Source organism: Acomys russatus, chromosome 22 (genome assembly GCF_903995435.1).
Source record: "Acomys russatus chromosome 22, mAcoRus1.1, whole genome shotgun sequence".
NCBI classification, from domain to species: domain Eukaryota; kingdom Metazoa; phylum Chordata; class Mammalia; order Rodentia; family Muridae; genus Acomys; species Acomys russatus.
In genome coordinates, this window is record NC_067158.1 from 26257363 (window position 1) to 26278344 (window position 20982).

At 40.7% G+C, this 20982-nt stretch overlaps 1 protein-coding gene across 1 annotated transcript in view; it reads left to right on the top strand.

Moving 5' to 3' along the window:
- Positions 1-7: 7 nt before the first annotated feature.
- Positions 8-20982, top strand: part of Grk4 (G protein-coupled receptor kinase 4) — a 60212-nt gene continuing 39237 nt past the window's right edge. The window contains exons 1-5 of the mRNA XM_051165313.1: positions 8-696; positions 6331-6423; positions 9938-10050; positions 11099-11173; positions 18029-18135. Coding sequence (XP_051021270.1) covers positions 645-696; positions 6331-6423; positions 9938-10050; positions 11099-11173; positions 18029-18135 — 440 coding nt within the window. The 5' untranslated portion in view covers positions 8-644. The remainder of the gene's footprint in view (positions 697-6330; positions 6424-9937; positions 10051-11098; positions 11174-18028; positions 18136-20982) is intronic.

A 20982-nucleotide genomic window follows, 5' to 3' on the forward strand; every position in this document is an offset into this window, starting at 1 on the left:
TTATGGGATTTGTAGTGTCCCGTGAGCAGCCACAGTCTCCTCAGACACAGCCCCGAGGGGAGCTTTAGGGCTCCCTCTGGAGGAAAACCGTTAGCCGGGGCCGGCTGCCGTGCGAGTTATCTGGCGGCCTCGGCGGCGGCGGCTGCTGTAGCCGTCGCCGCCGGAGACGGCTCTGGAGTTCGTGAGCTTCCCTGGACCCGGCGCTGAGAAGAAAGTTAAGCGCCCTGGGCACGGGCGATGATGCTAGAAGGAGCTCAAGCAACCGAGTACAGGCGCCGATAGCGGAGACCCAACGGCTGGACAACATAGCTGGAGCCCGTGGCGTGCCTTCCCCGGACCAATCTTCCCGCCGATCTGGGCGGCGGCGGCGGCGACGGTCACGGCGGCGACGGCGCTCATTGTGGCAGTGGTGGCGACGCCAGAAGAAGCAGAAGAAAAGGCAGCGAAAGCGGCTCCGGTCTCCGCGGCCCAGCACCCCGAAGCCCTATTCCCCGAAGCAGGACGAGGTATGCGCGGATGCTGCGGCTGCGGCTCCGGCTGCGCCTTTAGGATCTCCTCCACCCCAGCCTTCCTCGCCTCGGTTGCCTGAACCCCGAAAAGTTCGATCCCCACGGCCCCGGCGCCGGCGGCACAGGCGGAGGATCATGGAACTCGAGAACCTCATGGCCAACACTCTGCTGCTGAAGGCTCGTCAAGGTGGGTGCACCCCAGGTGCCCGGTCTCCCCGAAGGTAGTGCCCCCTAGGAACTCCAGCTCTTCAGAGAATACTGATCTCAGCGGGACATTCACATTGCCCTCTAAGGGAGCTTTGATTCCACTGGAACCAGTTCTGGGTTCGTGCCGCAGCTGGGCGGTTGTTAATCTGGGCTAACCTTTAATGTCTTTTGAAACAGTAGCTGTTGCCTAACATGCACTAGGGCTGAGTTCCATCCCATCCTCAGCGCTGCTAATCTGAAAGACAAGATTATGGAAAGGTATGAAATGCACACTTTCTATGGTTTCTGGATTACCCAAGCAAAGGTAACTGGGAAATAGTTGCATAAAGTGCTATTAAGAGGATTGGGCGTGGTGGCGTGCGCCTTTAATCCCAGCACTGGGTGGCAGAAGCAGGTGTGGCTCTGTGAATTCAAGGCCAGCCTGGTCTACAAAGAGTCCACACCAACCAAGGCTACACAGAGAAACCCTGCCTCGAAGGGGGTGACTGTGAGGACGCAGCAGCAGCTTCAATGTGTTCATCCCACCAAACATAGAAGGAGTAACAGAGAAATATATTTTTTATTTTTATTTTTGTTTGTTCTTTTAAAAATTGTTTGTAGCTCCATTACAAGCCCATTTGTGTCCCAAGTGCATTTCAGTAGGAAGAGTCTTAATTGGAAACGTGAAATTTCAACTCTGGGAACCCTGAAAGAAACACTGTAAGAAATCCCTAAAGTAATATGGAGTAGTGTCTAGAATTAGACACCAAATCAAGGGCTTTGGAACTCCTGTGAGTAAAGAGCAGTGAGAGGTGGCTGAAGAAAGAAGATCCTAAATTCAGTGGCAGTCCAGGCTTCGTAGACTGTCTTCAGACTACCGAGTAGTGGAGGCTAGAAGTATAAGCAAACAAAAAAAATTCAAAAAAAAAATCACGCTTTCGATATTTTTGATACTAATGTATTTTGAATAGAAGAACTAAGAATGAGTTGGGAAGAGAACCAGGTCTTGGTTTTCTTTTAAGGCAGTTAAGAAAGATTCAGAAATATGCACTCTTTTCTCTCTCAGTAGAACATTTGACTGTTTATTTTGTCCCTTTGTCCCTACAAACTCCTGGAAGGAGATTTTTAAAAAAAAAAATTTTTTTTTTTTTTAATATAATATTCTGCCTGCATGTGAGCCAGCAGGCCAGAAGAGGGCACCAGATCTCATAGATGGTTATGAGCCACCATGGGTTCTGGGGAATTGAACTCAGGACCTTTGGAAGAACAGACAATGCTTTTAACTTCTGAGCCATCTCTCCAGCCCCAGAAGGAGATTCTTAGTGGAAATCAGATCTGATCAATTTTAGGTTTTCTTCCTTTCTATCTTCATGTCTAGGTACAGTACCTGGGTAAAGTATTACACTGGACTTTATTATAATGGTACAGATATTAGATAAGATTAGATATAGATATTTTTAAAACACACAAGAATCTGGGTTCAGTCTTCAGCCTTCATGCAAAAAGCCAAGGCATGGTGTTTATAATCCAAGTCTTGGGAAGGCAGAGAAGTATGGATGCCCCGAGGGCTTTCTGATTAGCTGTTTTAGCATAATTGGCAAGCCCCAATTCCTAGTAAGAGATGCCATTTCAAAAACAAGATGGGACCTGAGGTGATGATCTGTTGGAAAGGTTCTTGCTGCACAGACACAAGGACCAGGGTTCAGATCCCATGCACCCACATACATACTTGATGAAGTGTCACAAGGAGATAGAATAACCAACCCTATATGTTTCCTGCACGCGCGCGCGCACACACACACACACACACACACACGGAAGTCAAAGGACAACTTCCAGATCCTTCACTGACTGAACCTAGCTTGAATGGCAGGAATTGAAATTAAAAACAACAAAGTAGAAGGTAGGTATATCAGTGGTAGAACACTTGACTTACGTGTAAGGCTCTGATTAAATCCCTAGCACCATAGAGAGATAAGGATTCGAGAGAGACAAGCAAAGCTTACCACCTAAACTTGTTCCCTCACTTGTCCAGGACATTTTCAACATACCATACCCTAAAAAAGGAGGAAAGGAATACTGAGCCCTTTTCATGGGCCTGACATCTACCTATGGATAAGCCCGTTTAAATTCCACAGTAGCAATATTTCTGGAAGCCAAAGGCCTGAGATCTCAGAGATGGTCACCTGTCCATAAATACCAAGACAAGCAGTAGACTTAGACTCAGTGGTAGCCTTGAACTTTTTGAGCACCCGTGAACGTCCGACCAATGCTGTCTGTGCTGGATGATGGCTCTAGTCTGTGTGGTGTGGCCTTCTGACATATGGCTACTGCTGAAGCAGTACCATTCATGTGCTCTGGCACTAGCAAATGCTTATTAAATGATTTAGTTTGTAAAGATTTTTAAACTTTTTATGATTTATTTTTATTTTATGTCCGTTGTTATTTTACCTGCATGTATATTTGTGTGAAGGTGTTGGATCCCCTGAAACTGGAATTACAGACAGTTGTAAGCTGCCGTGTGGGTGCTGGGAATTGAACCTGGAAATTCTGGAAGAACAGTCAATGTTCTTAACCACTGAACCAAAGCTCTAGCCATATATATATATATATTATATATTTATATATATTATATATATATATATTATATATTTTATATTATATATATATTTTATATATATATTATATATATTTTATATTTATATATATATATATATAATATATATATATATATATATTTTTTTTTAAGGCTGAATTTGTGGGGGAAAGTAGTGAGTGTTTTGAACATGTTAACACAAGGTGCTCTGGGGACTGGGCTGTTGAATTCAGAGCTTCTAGTCTTGATGTTTGCAATAGGGTATGGAAGAGCACAGGTGATTGAAAGAGCCCTTGGGCCTGTACCTGCCTTCCCTGTTGTAGCAGAGCTTTCTCTTCTGAGCTTGGCCCAACTTTGGATATATCTCACAGTTTTCCAAACCACTGCATTGCAGATAGACCTCACCAGATCTCAAGGAAATTTGGGCTTCCTTGCAGTTTTCTGAGTCTTAATTGACACTTAAGCCACATTACACTATTGGATGAAAGTCAGTGAAATTTCGTCTCTCTGAATCTTTGAGATGAAAGATTTGATTTCTCTGGCTTAAGGAACGTTTTATTTATAACGTCTTTTAAAAAATTGCAGCTTAGCTCTTTACCCCATCCCAGTCTCATCGTGAGTGCCCTTGTGCTAGTTAAGTTCTGTTGTTGTGATGGAACACCATGACCGAAGCAACCTAGGGAGGAAAGGACTTACTTCAGCATACACTTTCTGGTAACTGTCCATCACTGAGGGACGTCAGGGCAGGCACCTGGAGGTAGGGCTGATGCAGATGCCATGGAGGAGTGTTGCTTACTGGCTCCTCCAGCCTTGCTCAGCTTGCTTTTTGTTTGTTTGGTTTTGGTTTTTTGGCTTGGGTTTGGGTTTTGGTTTTTTTAGATACAAGGTTTCTTTGTGTAGCCCTGGCTGTTCTAGAATTCACTTTGTAGACCAGGCTGGTCTCGAATTCAAAGATTCGCCTACCTCTGCCTCCTGAATAGTGCTGTGATTAAAGGTGTGTGCTACCACTACCAGGCACAAACACATCACTGTTAAGCAACAACCTTTCCTTTCTTGTTCATCTCCAAGATCACACATTAATAAAGATATCACAATATAAAACATTTCACAAAGTTAAAAGTCACACAGCCTTTAAACATTCAAACACTTAAAAATTCATTCTTTTAAAAATCCATGGGCTGGAGAGATGGCTCAGAGGTTAAGAGCACTGACTGCTATTCCAGAGGTCCTGAGTTCAATTCCCAGCAACCACATGGTGGCTCATAACCATCTATAATGATGTCCTCTACTGGCCTGCAGGTGTACATGCAGACAGAACATTTTATATATAATAATAAATAAATCTTAAAAAAAAAATAGTTACAAAAAAAAATCCAAAGACTTTGAAAATATGTTTCTGAATTGTGGGCTCCTATAAAGTAAAAAAAAATAAGCCAAATACTTTCTTTCTTCAAAAGGGAAGAACCGGCCAGGCATGGTGGCGCATGCATTTAATCCCAGCACTCAGGAGGCAGAGGCAGGCAGATCACTGTGAGTTCGAGGCCAGCCTGGTCTACAAAGCGAGTCCAGGGCAGCCAAGGATAAACAGAGACCCTGTCTCGGGTGCGGGAGGTGGGGGAAGGGAAGAACCAGGGCATAGTTAGAACAAATCAAAACAAAACCAATTTGAACTGTGTAAATAATTCAATGTCTGATGTGTGGGAGCCACACATGATTTTCTGGGTTCCTCCAAAGTGCTTGGGTAAGTTTCTGGCCCACTCCACCTCTGCATTTTTATTTATTTATTTTTTTTTTTGAGGTTCTGGCTGGTTCTATTCTACTGCAGCTGGTGTTTTTGGTGGCCATCCATGGTACTGGCATCTACAAAACTGCTGGGGTCTCTTGCAGCTTCTGGGCTGCACTTTCATATGTCACCTCTCCTGGACTCTCTTCAGGGACTCCAGCCCTGCCACACAGGGCTAAGCCTCATCTATTTTTCATGATCCTTCTATGTCTTCAAAACCAGTACCAACTGGGTAACTCTCACAGTACCAAGTTGAGCTGCCAGCATGAGGTACCACCTTGGCCACATCTGGAGCACAGCTTCTGTGTGCTGACCCTAAAGAAACACTTCCCAGAAGACTCCTCAGTGGAGTCCACAGGCAGATGTACTACTGAATGTGGTGCTGGAAGTAAAACTCAGGTCTTCCACAAGAGAAGTATGCAACTTCAACTGCCAAACACGTTCTCCTACCACTGTATTTTTGTTTTTTAATTGACCATGCATTCCCAGTGCTTTGAAGGTATTTGACACATAGTAGCTGTGTGGTAAATACTTGTTTAAAAATAAATATAAATATCTGCTAAACCAATGTTTATAAGTAGCACTGTACAGTGTATTGTGTTGGATCTCGTTTACAAACTTGGAAATGGAGACTGAGGGATTTTATACTTCATTAAGCTGATATCTAGTTGAGACTAATTATTATAAACTTTATTCATCTTAGGTTGCTGGTGGTGGCACACATCTTTAGTACCAGTATTCAAGGAGGCAGAGGCAGGCAGATCTCTGTGAGTTTGAGGCCAGCCTGGTCTATAGAGCAAGTTCAGGACAGGGTTGTTACACAGAAAAACCCTGTATACATACATACATACAGAGCAAGTTCAGGACAGGGTTGTTACACAGAAAAACCCTGTATACATACATACGTACATACATACATACATACATACATACATACATACATACATACATACGTACATACATACGTACGTACATATGCAAGCTTTATTCATCTTATGTACCCAGTCTATTTACTCAAATAATAAGGTATACTAAAGACAGTAGTATCTACAATAGGATATTTTTTGACTAAGGAAAAAGTCTTTTCTATTGTATATACTATGTTGATATAGCTGTGTAACCCTAACATGAAGGAAGTTAATGTGTAGAAAGTCCCAGAATTCAAGGCCTATCTGGACTACATAATGAGACCCTAGCTCAAAAGCAAAAACAAAACACAATTTGAAATTTAAATCTTTTTTTCCCAAATTTAACAGGATTTAGCAAAAAAAGTGGTCGTAGTAGAAAATGGAGAGAGCTCCTGAAGTTGCCCCCAGTCAGCCTATGCAGCGAACTAAGATGCTCCATCGGTGAGTAAGTAGTGCTGTCTGCTGTCTGGAGGGTGTCTGGCATTTCGTCGTTACTTAGATGTTGTTAGTTCTTCAGTTCTATATTTGCTTCAGAAACTTTCTGATATAACTTCATTAGTCTTCTGTGTGTAAGAGAGACTTTGGGTTTTCTAGAGTGTAGTTATGAAAGATGACTGTTGACTTTTTCATTAATAAAAGCTAGTGTATATATATATACATATGTATGTATGTATGTATGTATGTATGTATGTATGTATGTATGTATATATTGAGGCTACAGAGTTGGCTTAGTGGTTAAGAGCACTCACTGCTCTTGCAAAAGACCCAGGTTTGGTTCCTAATATGTTATATGGCTGCTCACAACTCTCTGCAGCTCCAGATCCAGACACTTTTCTGGCTTCCTCAGGCCCAGTGCACATGTGCACAGACATATGTGCAATCAAAGCACCCATAATCCTAAATTAAAAACAAATTAATCAGCTGGGCGGTGGTGGCGCACACCTTTAATCCCAGCACTTGGGAGGCAGAAGCAGGTGGATCGCTGTGAGCAGCCTGGTCTACAGAATGAGTCCAGGACAGCCAAGGCTAGACAGAGGAACCCTGTCTCAAAACAAACACACAACAAATTAATCTAAAAATTTTTTAAAATATGTCTCTGTATGGCTTTGGGTACAAGAGTGCAGACCTGTGGCGGCCAGAATTGGGTGTTAGATATCTTGGAGCTGAAGTTAACAAACAGCTGTGAACCACACAGGATGGGGGCTAGAAACTGATTGGATCCAAGTCCAAGTGCCCAAGCTGATGCAAGTAGCCATCATGACCACAGCCAAGTCCCATTTCTGTACTTTTTTTTTGGGTTGTCTGTTTCATGGGACTTGCAATCCAGAGACCAAAGGCTGCTCATTTTCAATGCATCCCTGGCTTCTGAGACTGCTGTCCAAAAACTCAGGAGGAGAAAGTGACAATCTCTGCATTCTTACTATCCTGGATAGGGCCTAGCATGTGTTAGGTTATTACTAAGAGGAAGCATGCATTGAAGGAAGTGCTTGGGGGAACACATGCTGTCCTCCAAGGGGAAATGTGAAATGGACCTCAGAATACAATCTTCATGAGATTGAGGTACGTTTCAGGGTACCTTTCAGATTTTCTTGTGTAGATGGGGATAGAGTCTCTCTTTGAACTGGCCTAACCTTGGAGAATTAAATCACTAGTCAAAAGTGACTTGTAAAAATAAGTAAATGTACATAGTTCATATATACAAGGAGGGGAGGAGATGTGCTATGTAGGCCAGGCTGGTTTTGAGCTTGCTGTCTAGACAAGAATGACCTTGAACTTCTGATCTTGCTTTTACCTCCCAAGTGCTAAGATTATGGGCTTGTTCTGCCACACATGGTATATATGATGCTAGGGATGGAACCCAAGGGCAGTGTGCATGCTCTATAAGCACTCTGCCTACTGAACTCAATCCCTCGCTCCCTTGCCTAGACATTTCCATGTTTAAACTTAGTGATCTAAACTGGAATGGCTTAGACTCCCAGAATTACCTGTTATTAGTAAGCTCTTTACTGCAGGGATTTGTTATGGTTTGCTCATTTATCTTCACTTTTCAGCTTTAGAGTTATTTTTGGGAAACCTGCTAAGTCAGGGCAGAACTCAGGGTGGGAACCTGGAGTTTAAAACTGAGGCAACGCCATGAAGGAAAGCTGTTTACATAGGCTTGCTTCCTATGGCTTGCTCAATCCGCCTACCCAGGGGCCGAACTACCTACAATGAGCTGGGTTCACCCATATCAATCATTAATCAAAAAAATGGCCTATAGACTTATCTATAGGCTAATTTTTGAGACATTTTTTAATTAAGAGTCTCTGAAGAGATGGCTCAGTAGTTATGAGCACTGGTTGCTCTTACAGAGGACCTGGGTTTAATTCCTAGCACCCACACAATGGCTCACAAACATCTATAAGTCCAATTTCAAGGGATCCAGTGCTATCTTCCAACTTCCAAACATTCATATACATAAAACCTAAAAAAGAATTTCCTCTTCCTAGGTATGTCTAGGAAGATTTGTGTCCAGTTAGTGAAGCCAACCAGCATAGCCACTGCTAGGAAAGCAGCTGCCTGCCCTGACCCCATTTCTCCTTCCTTCCCTCCATTTCATTCCCTTCCTTTTCCTTTCCCTACCTCTTTCACTCCCTGTCTTCTTTTATTTTTAATTAGAGTACAAAGTAATGGTCCTGTGTAGTAGTACTAGTCTTTATTTCCAACACTCAGGAGGCAGAGGCAGGTGGATCTCTGTCAGTTTGAAGCCAGCCTGGTCCACATAGGTAGCCGCAGGCTAGCCAGGACTACTTAGTGAGACTCTGTCTCATAACAAAACAAACAAACAAAAACAAAACAAAGTAATGGGTTTCATTGTTACATTTTAGTCCATGTATATCATTAGACTTTGTTTTTATTTGCCTTCCCTGTGGCTGACCCTGGCTTTCTTGCTGAAGGTTGACTTGTTCTAGACATGCTTTTGTTTTATATTCTTCTTGACACAATGCTGGGACATTAGGGCCTTATTCTCAGAACAATATCACTAAAGTAAGGGGAGGCTAGGGGTATAGTATTTTTATGGAAAAGAAAAATCATTAATCATAAAGAACAAACAAATCAATAAGCATAAATGTCTTAAATTTTTTGCAAATATAAAAAGTATCAAGATGGAGAGAGGTTTTAAAATTTCTGATTTAGTACATTGCTGCATATGCAATTTATTCTAGATACCTAGGGTGAGTGCAGTAGTAGAAAGTTCTCTTTATGCTCCTCCTTCCTTGTGGATGGCCACCTCTAGGGTTTATCTATCTACTATATATTTCATTTTGGAGAAGAACAGTCTACTTCAAGTTAGGCTTTGCCTGAGTGTTGGTTGATTGCTTTTGTTTCTTGAGAGAGGGTCTCATCATGTAACCCAGGCTGGCCTTGAATGCATGGTCCCCCTGTTTCAGCCTCCAGACCCCTGTTTTGTTTGTATTTATTTACTTATTTATATTTGTGTGTGTTATGTGCTTGTACATGTTTGTGTATATTCATGTGGAGGCTAGCTAGCAACATTAGGTGTCTTCCTTGATCATTCTCTACCTTATTTTTTGAGACAGAATCTCTTACTGAACCTGGAGCTTGGTAATTCAGGGGTGAGAGAGCCCCTGGAATCTGCTTGTCTTCACCTCGTTAGCCCTGGGATTACAAGCGCACCTACCATCCTCAGGTTTTTAATGTGGGTGCTGGGTATATGAACTCTGACCCTCATGCTTTTGTAGTGAACACTTTTCCACATCAGACATCTCTCCCAGCCCCTGCTTATATTTTTTAAATGTGTGATAACTCAATTTAAATTTGTAAACAGATCAGTAGTATAGAAATAATATAAATACTATTTTTCACTTACATTGTATTAAGTGAAAACAGAATGTAGATTCAGAACAGCACTTAGTGGGTAGTAACTACTATGCTTGTTTCTCCTTTTACCCAGAAAAGGATTTTAGCAGCCTTTGTGACAAGCAGCCAATAGGAAGACTTCTTTTCAGACAATTCTGTGATACAAAACCAGATCTTAAAAGGTGCATTGAATTCTTGGATGCAGTGGTGAGTGATTCATCTCAGGATTGCACTGTCTAATTTCGTGCTTTTGAATATTAAAAACTGGACCTGGCAGAGCTGCTGGTTGTCTTGGTGTCATATTTCCCTCCTCTCCTTCTCTCTGTTTTTGAGCTACCCCCCTCTGGCCTGGACCTGACTTAGTAGGTCAGGGCTCTCACACTTAGCCTGGCCTGCCTTTGGACTTGTAGCAGTCCTTCTGCCTCAAACTCCTGGTTGCTGTGGTTACAGGCATGCACAATCTTCCTGGTTCCTGATGAGTATTTTTTTGTATATATAAAAAAAAACCACCAAGAGATGAATGCTGCTCTTCATCTTGTTTTCTCCTTTAAAAAATATATTATTTTATGTGTGCTCACCTGCATCTTTGTGTAGATGTGTGCCATATGTAAGTCTGGTGTCCCTGGTGGCGAGAAGATGGTTCCTCCTCCATGTGGGTTATGGGAACTGAACCTGGGTCCTCAGCAAAATCAGTAAGTGTGCTTAACTGCTGAGCCATCTCTTTAGCCCTGCTTTATCCTTTTTATTCAGCCTGGGACTCCAGCTTGTGGGGTGGTACCACCTACCTTTAGGGTAGGTATTTCCTGCTCAGTTTATCCTTCCTAGAAATATCTAGAGAGATATTTTCTTGATGGGTCTAAATCCAGTCAAATTGACAATGACAATTAACTCACCCATTCTCACAGACATTTTTAGGAGAACTATTTAACTTTAATTCATAGAACTGTTCTCTGGTTCTGAGGGTGCCATGTCAGTTCATATGTCAGCTGATTTTTTTTTTCTTTTTTTAAAAAAATATTTTATTTAATCTTTAATTTATGTGCACTGGTGTGAGGATGTCAGATCTTAGAGTTACAGACAGTTGTGAGCTGCCATGTGGGTGCTGGGAATTGAACCTGGGTCCTTTGGAAGAGCAGGCATTGCTCTTAACCACTGAGCCATCTCTCCAACCCGGGTCAGGTGATTTGAAGCATTTTGAAACACGGTTGGTGAGTAGGTCACTAACCTTTGTCTTTTTCCTAATCTCTCTAATCAGGCAGAGTATGAAGTTACCATTGAAGAGAACCAAAGAGAATTTGGGCTCTCCATTTTACAGAGTTTCTTCAAAGAGGTATGGTTTCTTCTTTCTAATAAAGATTTTTGTAAGTTACTTAAAGTGTATAGTTTTTTATTTGTTTTGTTGCTTGTGTGTGTTTTTTGCTTTTTGAATAAAATATAATAAATGTATTAAAGCTTTTAATTTCTTACAAATGTTTCTCCTTTGTGTTTTTGTTTAGATTAAGAAAAAAATAATGCTGGGTGTGGTGGTGCATGCCTTTAATCCCAACATTTGGGAGGCAGAGGGAGGTGGATGTTGTGAATTCGAGGCGAGCCTGGTCTACAAAGTGAGTCCAGGATAGCCAAGGCTACACAGAGAAACCCTGTCTCAAAAAACTGGGAAAAAAATAATAAACCTCATAGAAAATTGGTTCAAATAATTTGTTTCTTCAAGCAGAACATAAATTGAGAGAGTTTTATGTACCTAACCTGAACCTAAAAATTTTTATAAGTCTTAGTTTTCTTAAAAAACAAATCCATTTATTTATTTATTTTTGTTTGTTTACTTTTATTTTATTTTAGTTAGTTAGATTCATCCATACCCACACAAGCAGGGATCTCTCTCTATGCACCACTGGCTGGCCTGGAACTTTCTAGGCATACAGACTGGCCTCAGATACACAGGACTATTGAGATTGAAGACATATACCACTATGCCTATCTAAATCCCTTCTGTTTTAGTGTCTGTACCCTAGAGACTCTGCTTATACATTTCATTTAATTTGTGTTTTTTTTTTATCACATCACAATGCTAATGCTAATGAATAGTTTTCTGGGATTTTGTTTTTGTTTTTTTAAAAAGTGTTAATGGGTGTTTTGTCTTCATGTTTGTCTGTGTACCACACATGTGCCTAGTACCCACAGAGGCCAGGGGAGGGTATCAGGTCCCCTGAGATTGAAAATACAGACAGTTGTGAGCTAGGATGTGGATGCTGGGAATTGAACCTGGGCCCTCTGGAAAGCAGCCAATGAATGCTCTTAACTGCCAAGCCATCTCTTGAGCCCTAGTTTTTATTTTTAATTTTTAAATTTACTAATATATTGCCATATTAATACAACTAGAGTCCTATGCCAAAGACCTGACATGGGGTACAAGTTAAGTCCCAACATGTTAGATTGTCTACTTGCCACAAAGGAAGGAATTTTAATGATGAAAAGGCAAGAAAGGATTTTAATCAAAATAGACATTTGAGGAAGATGTAGATCAAGCATTCAGGTCATCTGTGTAATGACATGAGCTTGAGGTTTAAATAGAGGAAGAACTGGGGCAGTGGGCAAGGGGCAAGAGGAATGTGTAATGAAGTCATGCGATATGGTCTGACTGGTTGATCATTGTCTCCGTTGGTATTGTAAGCTGGCTTCAGACAAACTCCTACCACTTGAGGGGACATTCTATCTCCAGTGATGACTGCTCCTATTTAGGGGTGGGTGTCATTTTTCATTTTAGGATAATATGTCAGAAAGGCTTTGCCATTCCTAGAATTCAGGTGACTGTAGGTTTAGGATAATGTTATGTGTAAAGTTAAACAGAATCTGAACCAAAGTAAAAGAGAGATGCCAGCAGAGGCAGGCGGATCGTTGTGAGTTCGAGGCCAGCCTGGTCTACAAAGTGAGTCCAGGATGGCCAAGGCTACACAGAGAAACCCTGTCTCGAAAAACAAAACAAAACAACAACAACAACAACAAAAATTAGAGAAAGGCAAAAAGAAAATATAAGAAAGGGCAAGCCAATGTTCTAGACTAGCAGTTCTCAACCTGGGGTCATCTAAGGCCATCAGAAATATCAGATGTTTTACATTATGATTCATAACAGTAGCAACATTACAGTTAGGAAGTAACAATGAAAATAATGTTATAGTTGGGGGTCACGGCAACATGAACTATATTAAAGGGCCACAAGCATTAGGAAGGTTGAAAACCACTGCTCTAGACAGACATTATCCATTCATGATGGCTCTGTACTCGTGTACTTAAAGATCCTAGATCCCAAATTATTAAAATGCTAGTTAAATCTTAACATGAATTTTGGAGAAATGAGATGCTAAAACTACAAGCATTTGGAGAAAGATGTTTGTGAACATTTCTTCTCCTTTTTTCGTGTGTGTGTGTGTGTGTGTGTAGTATGTGTACATACATGTATTTGCTTGAGTGTAAGTGCACATGTATGCATGTGCATTGTGGTGGCCTTAATCTCCCCTGACCCCAGACAGGGTTTTTCTGTGTAGCTCTGGCTGTTCTAGAACTTCCTCTATAGCCCAGACTGGCCTAGAACACACAGAGGTTTATCTGCCTGGGCCTTCCAGTGCTGGTATTAAAGGTGTGTGCCACCAACACCCAACCTCTACCTTATTTATTTATTTAATGGTTATCTTTTAATCAAAATGAGAGCTCATTATCCTATTACTCAGGGTTCCCAAGTTCTAAGCTTAAGCCAATTTTCATTTTTATGATTAAGTAGAAGTCAAAAATAAGGAGGGTTTTCTAGGACTATAAAACTGGTTTAGTGTGCTAAATAAAATTAATATAATATGCAATGTTAGTAGTATAAAGTTATAAAAATAAATATAGAAACAGAATTGGATCATCTACATCCTTTTATAATAAAAACATTAAACAAACTAGGATTTTTGTTGTTTTGTTTTGGGGAAAGAGTTTCTTTGTGTAACCCTGGCTGTCCTGAAATTTGATCTGTAGACCAGGCTGTCATTGAACTCACAGAGGCCTGCCTGCTTCTGCCTCCTTAGTGCTGGAATTAAAGGCATGCACCACCACCATCTGGCCAAACCTTGTAAGACTCTCAAACCTAGTTTCTTCTCATACAATGGGACACAGGAATAAGATGAGCCCATTCCTTTCACTATTTATGAAAAGGAGTTTGCTTGTTCTTTTATTCATAAATACATATTATACTAGGCATTGGAAATAGAGAAGACAGCATTTTCTTAGTTGACAAAGCCAGTATTTAAACAGTCCTATTTTGTCTTTAAATGGTGTGTGTGTGTGTGTGTGTGTGTGTGTGTGTGTGTGTGTGTGTGTTGCCTGCACATATGTCTGGGCACCACATATGTGCCTGGTGCCTGTGCAGACAAGAAAGGGGTTTGCATCCCCTAGAACTGTTACAGGTAGCTGTGAGCCACTGTGTGGGTACTTAGACTAGAACCTGGATCCTCTGGAAGAACAACCATTGCTCTTAAACTTGGAGCCATTTCTCCAGTCCCTTATAATTGATTTTGAGACAGGGTCTTTCTATGTAGTGAGGCCAGCCTGGAACGCAGAGAGATCTACCTGCCTCTGACTTCTAAATGCTACCATCAAAGGCACATGCCGTCATACCTAGCAAGGTCTCAGCTTTCTAAAATTACTTAGCAATTGATTCTGTTAGTACTGCTTAACAATTAATTCTAAGTAGAGATGCTACTTTCAGTGTCACCAAAACTTTATATTAATTCTTACAGAAAATAAAATCCATCTTTCTAAATATTTGTGAGAATAAATGTAAACTAAAGTCCAGCCATTAATGGGTAATATTACTGGCCTGATACTAAACAAGACAAAGGATTTTAAAATTTTGTTTGTTTGGTTTTGGTTTTTGAGACAGAGTTTCTCTGTGTAGCCTTGGCTGGCCTGGACTTGGCTGGCCTGGAATCCACAGAGATCTGCCTGCTTCTGCCTCCCTGCGTGCTGATATTACAGGCCTGCACCACCACACCAGACTGACAAGGGTTATCTTTAAGAACAGGTATTATGGATGTACATTGATCAGATGACTCAGTGCCTTGCTAACTTAGCACTTTAAACGTAGTATCTCACAAGAAAGTCCACTTTTGTGGGTGAAAAGGAAGGCAGATTTTTCGAATTTAGAGAATTCACACTTCTCAGCTACAAAATTACAATAATCAAGATAATGTGGTAGTTGAATAAGGATAGATATACAGACCAGTGGCAAAGAAAGAGGATCAGTAATAATAATAATAATAATAATAATAATAATAATAATAATAATAATAATAATAGTGATGATGATGATGATGATGATGATGATGATGAAGTAGTAGATCTGTGTTTCCATGCTAAAATATACATTTACTTTTCTATTTTTAAAAAAGCAGGGCTAAAGGCTGGGCGTGGTGGTGCATGCCTTTAATCCCAGCACTAGGGAGGCAGAGGCCGGCTAATCAATGTGAGTTTGAGGCCGTCCTGGTCTACAAAATGAGTCCAGCCAGCCAGGGCTACACAAAGGAATCCTGTCTCGAAACAACCCCCCCCCCAAAAAAAAAGAAAGAAAGAAAAAGAAAAAAAAAAAAAAGCAGGGCTGAAAAGAAGACAGCAGTTAAGAGCACTGGCTGTTTTTCTAGACCTGGGTTAGGTTGTCAGCATCAATATGGTGACCCATAGCCATCCCTAACTCTAGTTCAGGGGATCTGGCACCCTCTTCTGGCCTCTATAGACACTATGAACACGGGTGGTATATAGATATACATGTGGACAAAATGCCCATAAACATAAAATAAAAATTTTAGGGCTGAAGAGATGGCTCAGCAATAAAGAGTGCTGGGTGCTCTTGCAGAGGACCCAGTTTGGTTCCGAACATGGTGACTCACAACACTCTCTTCTGAATTTGTGCACTCGGCACACATGTGATGCACATACAGGAAAAATACTCAAACACATACACAGGCACACACACCTTGTAAAGATGAAATAGGACTGTTTAAATACTGCCTTTATCAACTAAGAAAATGCTGTCTTCTGTTATCTCCAGTGCCTAGTATAACATGTATTTGTTGAAAAAAGGAACACACAAACTCTTTTTCATAAATAGTGAAAGGAATGGGCTCATCTTATTCCTGTGTCCTGCTGTATGAGAAGAAACTAGGTTTGAGAGTCTTGCAAGGTATTGCAGCACTTACTGTGGTACACCAGGTAGTTTTGTAATTTTTTAAGCCATTTCCTCATGCATCATGGTTATTTTGAGGTTCAATGAGATATTAAAGTGCCTTAAGTCTATTAGATAACTTTTTTGCAGGGAGGGGCGTGGGTTGGTTTGGTTTTTCAAGACAGTTTTTCTGTGTAATAATCCTGGCTGTCCTGGAGTCACTTTGTAGACAAGATGGCCATTAATGTAGCTCACAGCGTTCACAGCTGGCTACAATTGTTGATAACTTTTCTTCCTGAGAAGTTTACATATCACCTTCTGGTACTATGAAAACAAATCAGCCAGTCAAAGCTTCCTGGTCAGTACCAACTTAATTTTTCTATGTGCTGTGACCAGAGCGTGTGGTGTTAAGTGTATAGGTCAGCAATGTTAACTATATTTACACTGTTACGTAAACACTCTCTAAAACCTTTTTATCTTGCACTGACATCAACGTTCTGATCTCCTTTCTCTGCCACACATATCAATTACTTTCCTACTTTCTAACATTATCATATTTACTACCCACATATATATCCATAAGTGAAATTCATGCTTTTGGGACTGTTCTTATTTTATTCAGTATAATATCCTTAATGATCATCCATATTGTAAAATTAGAATGAGTCAAAATTTCTCTTCTAATTTTAAAAAAGTAATTAATTTTGCAGTACTAGGAATTGAACTCAAGGCAAAAATATTATACCATTGAGCTATGTCCTTAGCCCAAGAATGTCTTCTTAAAAGTTGTTTCTTGAGCTAGAGTGGTGGCTCAGTGGTTAAAAGCACTGTCTGTCTTCCAGAGGACCTGGGTTCAACTCTCACTGCTCACATGATTGCTCACAACTGTCTATAACTCCAGTTTCAGGGAACCTGATGTCCTCTTCTGATTTTTGTTGGAACTACAACATGTGGTAACCATACATGCAAGCAAAATAAATACATAATAATAATTATTATTTATTACATTATTAAATATAATTAAATTAAATATATAAGCAAATATAGTATTTATTATCATTATAAGTATATAATAATAATATTAGTATTAATATTTTCTTTTTTTTTTTTTAAAACAGGGTTTCTCTATGTTATCTTGGCTGTCCTAGACTCGCTTTGTAAACCAGGCTGGCCTCGAACTCAGAGATCCGCCTGCCTCAGCCTTCTGAATGCTGGGATTAAAGTCATGTTGTGTGTGCCACCACATCCAGCCTTTTCTCTTTTTTATGTCTATGCAGCCATCCGTTCATAGACATGAGCTTGTACAGTGCTGGGGACTAAACCCATTTGTATGCTAAATAAATGCTCTATAGCCACATCCCTAGCCCTGCTATTCTTATCTCTTGGCTAAAAGAGTGATGAGATATTAAACTAGGTATGCATATTCCTCTTTGAGATCCTGTTTTATATTCTGTACATGTTTTGAGTTTATAGTAACAGGTCTAAAAAGCAGAAGCAGACTGAATCCTAGAGAGTGGTACTGGGGTGGTACTTTGACTTAGTATTTCACATACTTTAAAACTTTAGCTGGTTAGCCAGGTGTGGTGAAGCACACCTTTAATCCCAACGCTAGGGAGGCAGAGGCAGGCGGATCTCTGTGAGTCTAAGGCCAGTCTGGTCTACAAAATGAGTCCAGGATAGAAGCCTTGTCTCGAAAAACAAAAAATAGAAAACAAAACAAAAAACTTTAGCTGAGCAGTGGTGGTGCACACCTTTAATCCCAGCACTCAGGGGAGGCAGAGGCAGGTGGATCTCTGTGAGTTCAAGGCCAGCCTGGTCTACAAAGCAAGTCCAGGACAGCCAAGACTACACAGAGGAAACCCTGTCTCCTGGAAAAAAAGAAAAGAAAAGAAAACGAAATAAAAAAAGTTTATAGTAGATATTAGGTTCTTTGTATGATTGGCAAACTATGAAAACTCTAATTGTTATATATTTGGTTTGTGCAATACTCAGAAGTCAGAAGTCCCCTTACCACAGATACCACCAGCTGTTGTGAAGCAATGTAAATGGAATTTGAAGAAGAATTCTTTCCCTAAAAATGTTTTTGAGGAATGCAGTAGGTAAGTGTTCTATACTCAGTCTTGCATGTATTATGGATATTTGATATAGCCCAGGCAGGCCTCACACTCACTCTGTAAGCTAAAGTTGGCCTTGAATTTCTGATCCTCGTGTACCTATTTCTGAAGTTCTAGGGGGATAATAGCATGTGGCTTGTGTACACATCATCTATTGGTAACCCTAGGACGGAGGGTGACAGGAAGGTTTTTGCTTTGTTCATTTTATATGAGTTGAGGTCTTATCTGCATAGTTTTACAGTTAAAATGATCCCTTTAAGTAGCTTTGTGTAGAAAGGATTAGTTGAAGAGCAATGATCACACACACATAAAGGTTGTACTGAAGAAGGTCATTGTGTCAAACATCCCTATGGTAACTCAGGGCCATCTTTCCTTTGCATTCCAAATTCTTGTGTCTAGCTTGAAAAGAGTCTAAAAATATTTTTCTATTCCTAAGAATTTGCCTAAAGTTTTTTTCCCTCTGGATTTTTGCAATATGGATAGGGAAGTTTTTTTAAATTAATTAATTTATTTATTCACTTTACATCCTGGTCATAGCCCCATCCCTCCTTGCCTCTCAATCCCACCTTCCCTTCCTCTCCTGCATCCTCCCTCCCTAATTCCTCAGAAAAGGGAAACATCCCTACCCGCCCACCCCAGCTCATCAAGTCACATCAGGACTGAGCTTGTCCTCTTCCCCTGTGGCTGGCAAGGCAGTCCCACCAAGGGGAAGTGATCAAAAACCTGACAGCAGAGTCAGTGTCAGGGACAGCCCCTGTTCCTTATAGGGAAGTTTTTCCCCCTTCCCTATAGGGAAGTTCTTTGACTGAGTTCCGCTTCCTTATGAGCATGGTAAGAAAGTGCTTTCCAGGTAATCTGCTGATAAGGAGGTGTTGTTTTGTGGCTGTGTGGATAGTCACTTTTCTCACAGAAAGGAAGCTAAGGCCCAGAGAAATGTGGAAAAGCTTGTCTTGAGCTCTGAGAATATTTAAGTGACATTTTCATTGTTATTCCTGGTGTTCTACTGAATTGAACTTCTTTTTAAAATATTTATGAACAAGGACAACAACAATAGACATGCTAGTGTGGACAGAAGACAGTCACAAGGCTTTAATCCTATACTAAGAACTACTGACAATTAAGGAATGCTGAGAGTAGGAGAAATAGTCTTTCCTGTCGAAGAACATACCAATTGGCCAGTACCAAGTGGTCAGCCCTGAAAATGTACATACAAGTTATATCACATAGACTGAACAGAATGTACTTATGTGTTATACACACACGCACACACACACACACACACACACATATATGTAAATATATATATTTGAAAAAGAGCAAGGAGGGCTATATGGGAAGATCTGTTTGGGGTAGGCGAGGAAAGAAAAAGGAGAAATGATCTAATTATATTTCAAAAATAAAAAATTAATAAAATATTTATTTATGTTAGTGTGTGGATATGTGCACATGTCTGCAGTGATCTGCAGGTGTCCTTCTCCTTTTCTGCTCTTTTTTCTTCCTTTTTTTCTCCTTTCTCCTTCCTTCTTTCTCCTCATTCTTCCTTCTTTGGGTTTGTCTCTTCACAGAGCTCCACCTGCCTCTGCCTCCCAAGTGCTGGAAATGGCAAAGGTGAGTGCCACCATCACTCAGTCATTCCATACTACCTTTGAGAAAAATAATGATATTGTATCTGCTGTGGCTGGGAACCCTCCTATCTTCTCTTGAAGGAAGTTTCAGAAAAACACACCATGTCTTAGTGCTAGGTACATATTAACCAGTGTACACTCTTGTGAAGACCACAGTACTCATAGGGATCTTTGTTATCAAGAACATAGGAGGCGGGCTAAAAAGATGGCTCAGAGGTTAAGAGCATTGGCTGCTCTTCTGGAAGTCCTGAGTTCAATTCCCAGCAACCACATGGTGGCTTACAACCATCTATAATGTGATCGGATGCCCTCTTCTGGCCTGCAAGTGTATATGTATACATAATAAATAAGTAAATTCATATTTTTAAAAAATAAAAAAATAAAACATAGGAGGCAGGGTACTGGTGGTCCATGCCTTTGATCCCAGCCTTCAGAGAGGCAGAGGCAGGCAGATCTCTGAGTTTGAGGCCAGGCTGGTCTACAGAGTGAGTTCTAGGACAGCCAGGGCTACAGAGAGAAACCGTGTCTCAAAAATAAAACAATTTCACCCAAACACAAAAAATTATACCTTCTCAGCACCTCATGGAACCTTCTCCAAAATTGCTCATATAGTAGGTCACAAAGCAAGCCTCAATAGATACAAGAAGATTGAAATAATACCTTGTATCCTATCAGATCACCATGGGCTAAAGCTGGATTTTAACCACAACAGAAATAACAAAAAGCCTACATACACATGGAAACTGCACAACTCTCTACTTAATGACAACTGGGTCAGGGAAGAAATAAAGAAATTAAGGACTTCCTAAAATTCAATGAAAATGAAGGACCAACATACCCAAATTTATGGGACACATTGAAAGCAGTGCTAAGAGAAAAATTCATAGCACTAAGTGCCTTCATAAAGAAATTGGAAACATCTCATATAGGCAACTTAATGATACATCTGGAAGCCCTAGGAAAAAAAGAAGCAGAAACACCCAAGAGGAGTAGACAGCTGGAAATAAAGTTGAAGCAAGATCAGATAAACAAATTAAATAGTCCTATTTCTCCTACAGAAATAGAAGCAGTCATTAAAAGTCTCACAACCAAAAGCGGAGGGGAGGGGGGGCGGAAGCCCAGGGCCAGATGGTTTCAGTGCAGAATTCTACCAGACCTTCAAAGAAGAGCTAATACCGATATCTTCAAGCTACTCCACAAAATAGAA